Source organism: Labrus mixtus, chromosome 4 (genome assembly GCF_963584025.1).
Source record: "Labrus mixtus chromosome 4, fLabMix1.1, whole genome shotgun sequence".
Classification (NCBI taxonomy): Eukaryota; Metazoa; Chordata; class Actinopteri; order Labriformes; family Labridae; genus Labrus; species Labrus mixtus.
Window position 1 is genome coordinate 10,372,587 of NC_083615.1, and position 8,807 is coordinate 10,381,393.

Below are 8,807 nucleotides of genomic sequence, written 5' to 3' on the forward strand. Positions count from 1 at the left end.
GACTTCAAGGCTATAGGTCCTCCCGTTTGTGTCCGTGTGTCCAGCCAGGCACCCCCACCACGCAGAGCCAACGCCAGAATCTGGCTAGCGCGACTGAGGTCAACCCCCTGCCCCTGGACCAGTAACCGTAGGTGACCCATGAAGTCATCCCCTTCAACAATTATCAGATTCTTGGACGGGAGTCAGCAGCAAAAAGGACCAGGGCATCAGGATTACCGTGCTGTAATAGTGGGGCTGTAAAGTAATTTCCATCCAATAACGCCTTCACAGCGTCATAAGATCTAACAGATATGACGAGGGGCAATGAAAACCAACAGCTGCTTTACTCTGAGTGATAATATCTGTTGTCTGGGGCTTCAACTAATGACCACCTTTACATTTCCCATGAATCAACGACTTCTTTAGTCTATGAAAAGTTGAAATGAATGACCAAATCCTCATCAGAAGTTCAGAACAGAGCACAAAACTCTCAAACAACGTCTGTTGATGACATAATTGATTCACTGATAGCATGTCTGACTATGTAGCGTATTAATTGCTGAAGATATAGAAGTGTTTGTAGCAGCAAATAAGTCATTGCTACAATTATCAATCAATTAGTAAAAAATTCTGTTGATGAAGTTATGAATTACGGGCAACATGTTTAGATTGTCTGCCACTATAGGGAGTTTTTTCTGAGAATTTACAGGTGTCCTAGCATCAGAGGAGTGATTGATAAATTGCTTAAATGATTGATCATTATCAAAAACGTCTGCAGCCGACTTTGATTATTGGCATGTTGTAAAACTATGTGTTGTGAAAATTTGGATTTTAGCATCAAGGAATTGATTGACAAACTGTTGCACATTTGTTTTGACCTCGCTTCATTTTGCTATTTCTCTGTGTTTGGCTTGCCCTGTCCTCAGTTGACTCAGGTTGAGTCAAAGAGCAGCAGCTTAGATGTCTTGCTCAAGAGCACTTCGGCAGAAATAATGCATTGCTGTTATCACAGCAGCTTCTCTTAACATCCCCACCACCAGCAACCACCCATGATGTCCATTCAGCGTTCCTCAGGAGCAGCATCACCCCAACACCAGCACGTATAGATGCGGCTCTGCACACTCTCCTCCACAGTGACATGAGTCCAATAACACTTGCTCTTGTTACACTCCTGCACACTTCACTTAAGCTGTGGGTTATGGGGGACATGCATTGATGGAATCCGTTGAAATGGGAGAAAGCTGTGGAAGCCTTGTCATCATCGCTTGATTAAAGGGACTAAAAAAAAAAAAAAAAAAACTTAAAGGGGAAGCGAAAAGTCAGTACTCACAAGGCCAGTGCACAGGCTGAAGACTGCAGGGTACTCGCTCTTGGCGTTGACTTGTCCGCGGAAAAAGCAGTGGCGCATATCGCTCGGGTCACGAAAGTGGGAGTCCGTGGCGTTGCTCTGCTCCGCTCCCAAGTGTGTCACTGTGTACGAGGGGGCAATGAATCCAGAGTGTGCGCTCAGGTTGAGATGAAAGCGTTCCCCGAATGCATCAATCCTGTAGTGAACCCGTAAGCCCGACAGGTCATCATTCAAACTTCTCCGTCTCCTCCTGTAGTGCATTTTGTGCGGGAAGGATTCTCCAAAGTCATTCACACGGACCGGGGTGATGATTTCATACGATGACAGCTGCTTGATGAAGCTTTCTGCAAACAAGAGTTGGTGGAAAGAAAGTTGTGATTTAGAGCCAAAGTAGGTGTAATGCGTCAATTTAACACATGCAGCTGCAGCCTGACATTCACTACACTTCACCGGGCATCAATCTCAAGCACCGCAGATTACTTTAATAACACCTCCAGCTACCGTAGTCATAAATCAAAACACTACCTTGTTTCGGATGCAATCGGTGTTGCAAAGTGTCCCGGACAAGTGCTGACAGATGACACATTAGTCCAACCAGCCAAATAGCAAACTGCATGATTTCCTCCGCAAAGAAACCCCGGCTGTCGTCTCCAAGGCAGTACCCTCCGTCTCTCCCTTGCGGCTCCCCCTCTCCCTCTCCTTCTCCGCGGCTTGTCAGCAACAGGTCGTGGGATCCGCGGAGGCTCTCTGCAGCGCAAGTCTTGCAAAGTGCACTGGCCTCATCGCATTGCTAAACATGCATCCACTACCCCTCTATTAACGCGAACTATTTATGACACATTCATCCCCCCTGACCCCAAAAAAAAAAAATGCTGCCTAATGTAAACTGCAGTCTATACTGAAAGGAGGGATCAGTGCCAAGTACGCTTTCCCTTAGCCATCCCTCGAACACCCCGTGCACCCTAAGCACTCACCAACTGCACAGCAACGCCCCTATAGGCTCCGGAGCCAATGGTGAGTGCGGCTCGACCACTACACATGGGGCTGGCCTGAGTAGCTGCAGTGTCAAAAAAAAAAAAAAGAAGACTGGAAACACCAGTCATTATGTGGAGCAACCAATTTCAAAGTTTTATGTTAATTCCCTGTAGCACATATGTCTATTCTAAAAGGCGAATGTCACAAAACCATAAAGGAGAGTATCCAATGGAGTGAATTTGGAGCTATAAAATAATTGTAACTAATTCTAATTGAAGATAACAACAGGCTATGTAGCCTAATATTAGTCTAATATTATAGAGAATTAACTCATTAATTATCACCTCGGTCACAAGTCTATTTGAGAAATTAGACGATGGTAACATATCATTCAAACTCAAACTGTGTATTTTGGGGGGTTTTTTTGGTTATGAAATACCTCCCAAAAAAGTTTTAATCTTGTTCTTTTATTAGCAAAATTCCACACACACATGAGCAAGATTTTAAAACGGAAAACCAGCCTTGTTGTCTTCTTGTCCTGCATAAAATCCTACCTGGAAAAGTTAAATTAGGCTATTGCACAAATCCAAAAGCCCTAAAAAAAAAAAAAAAAACTAAGCATTTCGTGACATAGCATTCTTGCAGTTCTTTGGAAAAGAAGTTTAGTTTAGGGCTTACAAATGTAAAAAAAAAAAAAAAAAAAAAAAAACTAGAAGCTGGTTACATTAGCCTGAATGAGTTAATTGCAGAAAGGGTATATAAGTTAGCTTACTTTGACATTTTTATGGTCAATTTGTTTGTTGTCAGGAGGGTTTTTAATTAAGGTCAATAGCAGTTTGAAACATTTCTTCATTAGTCTACTATAACATTTGAAAAACAAACCCCTGTTCCTAGAAAGTTGTCATTCTTCAGGTTTTCTTCCAAGCTAGCAAGCAAATGTTAACTGCTTGAAAGATCCCTACAATCCTCAGCTGGTTTAGTCAAGATCGTCATGTTGTGATATATTTCTCAATCTGGTATTTTGTTCATATTCCATGTGTTTGTTGAGCCATTTGTAACTATTTGTTTAAGTGACAAATAGGAAAGCTTAACCTACCATGTGTATTCACCCAGTAGGTTCCCTGTAAGATATCTTCTCTACTTTGCGATTAAACATAGCAAAGATTAAGCTATGGCCATGGCTATAGCTGCTTGTTTAAATGATGATGTCTTTGTTAAATACAGCAGTAGAGGATCTGAAGGTACATTGGACAGTGCTGGGCAATTGCTAAAAGTAATGACTAATAAAAGAAAAACATCTTCTGCTAACCAGCAATGAATTCATAAATAGGGCTATAATTACTTTTTTAGTTGCTGACAAGATTCAGTACACACAGTTTAAACGCAGTACTTTAAAAAATGCATTCAAGGGATACCTGCCTCATATGGAAAGAAATATAGCTGATCGCTCTTACATCAATGTTAGCCTCAACCCTTAAAATCTCTAACCCCAATGTAATGGACTCATATAACAACTTTTTTTTTTGAGCCTGACACTTTTATTACAATAATGTTTGGAACTGCCATAGAAATATTTTTTCATGAGCATGATCATTTTGTCCACGGGCAGGAAGCAATATTACAAATATAAATCCATCCACACAAAGGACAGATTGATACAAATATATAACCACCTCTCAGATTAGAGTTTGGGTTGAGTCCCTGTGTTATTATTGGATAAGTTATTGTACATTATGCAACAACGATTTTGGAGAGGTTGAATCATTGCATGAAAATAAGCCGCACTATAAACTGGGACCTCACTGTGTAGATTATTTATCTTTATCTCAAGTAGTGTGGTATTAGATATTGGCTACACAAAGACAAGCATATAACACAATGACATGAGTGTGAAGATACTGCATTTATATGCAGAGATATCACCTGTGCATGTTTGTGATGTAGAGAAAAATTTGATATGATTAAATATACAAGTAATTTACTGTGATTATAGTCCAATAAATTCTAATGACAAAGAGTTTTAATACCAATCTTCCACTTTAGACCAATTATGACAGTATTGTACTTTTAATCATTTCTTTGGCTACTAAAGATTTATCAGAGAATTATTAAGGTTCTAGCTGGTGGGAAATAGGCAATCAAATCACTTAATAATTAGCACTTTGGGCATTATGAGCCATTCTTCACTGCCGTCTATTGAAGGAAGTGGACCTCTTTGGCCATGATGTGGTCAGCTTCTCGTTAATCATTTGGGCAAGTAAGGTCCAACACAAAGTTGATGGACGTGTGAAAGGAGACTTGTTTTTCATGTCCTTTGAAAACTGATGTCACAGCATTGTGAGTAATTAGACTCGGTTGGCTCACCGGAAACACTTTTGGATCTGGTAAGCTCTTTCTTTGACACAAAACATCGAGTCTCCACGTCATGGCTATTACTTTTTTAGAAAGTCTCTCTCTCACTCATCTCTTTCTCTTGCTCTCTTTTTACAATATATATCATGCAGCACACTTTAAAACTCTCAAGTATTTTGTTTCTGTTTGAATTGTCTGCACTCATTTAACTTGTGTGTTAGTTAGTGCCCCTCAGACTTTCTCAATGTTAACAATTCTAAATGTTTATCATCTGCAAAATGAAAACCTTGTGAACTTAATGAGCAAAAAAAGGAAACTCATATTTCAATAGAGTTCAAACTTACAAATGTAACAACTAGAATCAAACCCTATTTTCTAATCGATGAAACATTAAATATCAGGAATGAATATGGTCCATTCAAATACATTGCCAGGCTCGCTGTTCAAGTCAGACTCACTACGCTGCATCTGGATTTTAGAGCTCCTGAGATCAAGTTATTGTTATACAGAGCAAAATCTCTCCACTGTAACTCTCCTGCTGCCTCCCTGATGTGTTATTCATCCAGACTCCAAGCCTCCTGTGAGGTTATTCATTCCTCGAAAACCACTGTCACTGTTCTTTCACCATCAAGACCCAAGAAATTGAATTTGACAATCTGAAACAAGTTCCGACAAAAAGGCAGATTTCTATTTTCCTACTAGACAAGGTGCAGGCAATGACTGTAAGTGTAATTAACATAAAAACATATTCACTCATATTTTGTTGTCAGCTCTAAAGCAGATCATATACTTAAAGTTTGATTTGATTAAACATAGTAATAGTTCCCTTTTATGACAAAGAGGGTTGGTGCAAACTGGCTCTTTAAAGCCTTTTATATACGTTGTTTAGTTGAAAATAATGATAATCTCCAGATGTTCAGCTTTCAAACCATGCCTCAAGTTATCTCTTTAACTCACCTCCCTCACCAAGCCACTAGCGAGTTTTAATCGCCTACGGGACATTTTAAAATTAGCCATATGACTGCACTGGATGGCTAATTTAGGGTTAGTGCGGCTGACCACTCGTAAATTCTCAACAGATGCCATATTTAATGGATGAAACATCCCACATTTCTGCCAGATGTACAGTCGGGTCCCTGCACATGAGTCTGTTTCTACATGCACAAATTAGTTCCTTTACATTGTTGAATTTAAACAGTTGGAGTGTCATTCCACTGCAATGAGCCCACCCGGTGGGCAAGTGGACAATCAGTCCCTCATACACCCATGTCCAGGACAGTTCCATTTTTTGTCTCCAATTAAATCCAGCAGGAAGTTATGACCCTGTAGACCCTTAATTGTGCACATGGTAAGGCCATTCATTCACAGATCAAATGATAATGTCTTAGTAACAAAGTGCTAGTTAGGGTTTGGTTGGTTTTTACATGGTAACCACCTTCAGTCTGCGTTGGCATATTCTCGACCAGCCCCCCTTCCTTATTATTATCTCTTGACCAAAGATGACCCTGTGGAGTCAGGGGATGGTAAGGGGAGGTTGAGGTCTGGTGAGAGGAGGACTTGTCTTTCATTGCTCATTGACAGTTCAGAATTAAATAGGAAGTACTCAAAATATAAACCAATAGAATTTATTTTCTTTACATGCACTCTGTGAGTATGTTACATACACTGTAAGATTTCTTTTCTCAAAGTCCACTACACAGCTCATACATTGCACTTTTTGTACATTTTTTTATTTTTTATACTTTATATTCTACATTTTTAAATTCTATTTTATATATTGTAATAGCGTCTTATACTGTATTATTTAAGTTGTTGCTAGTTCTGCTTTATTTCCTTGTTAATTGTTTAGCACCAATACACCAAGTCAAATTCCTTGTATGTGTAAATGTACTTAATGGCAATAAAACCAGATTCTGATTCTGATTTTGGAGTTGTAGTATTTCTATTGGATCTACTTATCCTGCTTCATCTTCATCTCAGCAAAATGTATATCTTAATTAATTTAGTTTAGATTGATACTGCATCTAATTGCTGTTATTCTATAATAATCTATATTGAAGTATGAAGCTTGACATCACAGCTTATAGCTTGACGTAGCAACATGTCTGTTTCCCCTTCACTGTTATTTTCAGAATGTAGGGAAAGAGTTATATTTGGAGGTCACTCCAACTATGGTGAAGGGAAACATGTGGTCAGGGGTTTATCCACATATGGCAGCATACAATTGTGGTTATCCATCACATACAGCATCTTCCATAAATGTTTTGTTGATAATCCACCATGTGGCTAATGTCAAAATATTCCTCTTCCTGGTCGATGTAATTCGCATGATAAAGCAACACATTTTTTCTTTCCTTTCCTTCTCCCTTTCATTGTTTAATATTTCTGTGAATGGTCAGTCCAAGTTCAAAGGAAAGCATTGATACACAAATTGACAGATGATTACAAAAAGGTGCTTATTCATTTTAATACACCCAAAATGAAACCTCTTGTCATCAAACTACATTGAATCAACACTGAGAAAATCAATACCAGAGATTCCTGCCAGACACGTTTGGAGAGTTCCAAGAGTCATTAAACAAAAGCACGGCTCAGTTATTACTACTGTAAACTCTAACTGAAGGCAGCCGTGGAGGCTCTTCGTCTGACAAGTCAGGTGATTTATTATCCAGGGTTTGACACCTCCCACCTCCTCTTGCTTTACCCCAAACTTGAGCAAAAAACATGAGCGCTCAAACAGCTCCAGAGCCACTCTCCCTTTCATGGTTCAATGAGTTTGGACGCCCCAGTCAAAACAGTGATCTATACCTCCTGATACACACCAGGACCTTGCCTCGAACAGCCCCCTCTTTGCAGTGTTGCAAACCCTGGCTTTCTTTTGATGCATATTTGCACGTGTTAGGGGTCTCCTGTGTAAAGATCAGAACATGACCACAGAGAATGATTCCTCACAGGAGCGTAACCAGATACTGCAATACAGTACACAACCATTTGTTGGAGTTGTGTTTGACAAATTCAGTGTGATAATTCAATGCTCTTACGGCAAATATTATTTTACTACAGAGATATAAAAGGTAGTTATTTCGTTGGAAAGAGGGATTGGATGAGTGGGATAAGGGTACGTTGTACTAAATTGAGGTCAAGGTGGGGGGACAGTCCATTCTCATTTCAAAGGATCAAGAACGGATGCGTTTCGGCAGCCCTTTGCATTTTACTCAAACTGATACCCTTCAGCATCTGCACTGGATGCATTGGGCTTTCATATAACTATGTTAACCCATCTGAAACACGATCGGACGCTCGGAGAAACTGCTCTTAGAGAAGAGTTAAGAAGACCGAAAGTCTGTTTAGGGGCAATGGATCGGCTAAAACGCAGGATCTTCAACAGGGACATTGACAGCTTAGTCCCATGTTAGTTTAACAGTACCCAATGAAATGTTTCCAAACTGTACCTGTGTATTTCTTTGTGCCTAAGGCCAGGCATACACTATGATTTCAGGCCAATTTCAGACTGCATTTTGGAGCTGCACAACTGATTTTGGAGTTCGGACGAATTACTACTGGATCGCACATTGTTTGCAGCACAGTGTACAGGGTGGGCTAGAGGGTTAAAAAATTGACCAATCCATCGCTCCCGACCGGTGGGATGCACTTCTGGCACTCACTTCTTGAAATTGTTTGTCCTGTACAGTGTCTTCCCCCTTCTATCCCGAAAGACATGAACAAGAGAAACGTTGGCAGGAAACAGCGGAGGCCCTCCGGCTCCCAGGGAATATTTGTTAGGATTTAACTTGCTAGTTACCACCTTTGTTGTCAGTGATGCTGAGTATCATTGACTTTGGATCAGCTGAGGATAAAACAAAATGAAAATCAGTGGAATACAGAGAGCAGGTTATTGTGTCACTGAAGGAGCAATAACATACTGGTCACACCTCCCCTTTCTTTCCCATCTCTGCTCCCACCCTCCACTTCCTCTGACCGCTCAGGTGGTTCTCATGCTGTAGTGATCAAGGAGCCTGGCCACCTGAGACCTGTGTTGGCTTGCATTATACAGATTTAAGACTCCCCTTCCCAAATAAGTATTCAATTCCCAGTTGCAGCAACCAAGCTTCATAAGCCACTGAATTCCTAGTGGCCTTTAAACACAGTGGTC

General features: G+C 40.3%; 1 protein-coding gene across 1 annotated transcript in view; it reads right to left on the bottom strand.

Annotated features, from left to right (window-relative positions):
• The window catches only part of LOC132972748 (A disintegrin and metalloproteinase with thrombospondin motifs 20), an 85,685-nt gene extending 83,390 nt beyond the window's left edge, over positions 1–2,295 (bottom strand). Inside the window, exons 1-2 of the mRNA XM_061035808.1 lie at positions 1,853–2,295; positions 1,310–1,671 (exon numbers count right to left, since the gene is read on the bottom strand). Coding sequence (XP_060891791.1) covers positions 1,310–1,671; positions 1,853–1,943 — 453 coding nt within the window. The 5' untranslated portion in view covers positions 1,944–2,295. The remainder of the gene's footprint in view (positions 1–1,309; positions 1,672–1,852) is intronic.
• Between the last annotated feature and the right edge of the window lie 6,512 nt (positions 2,296–8,807).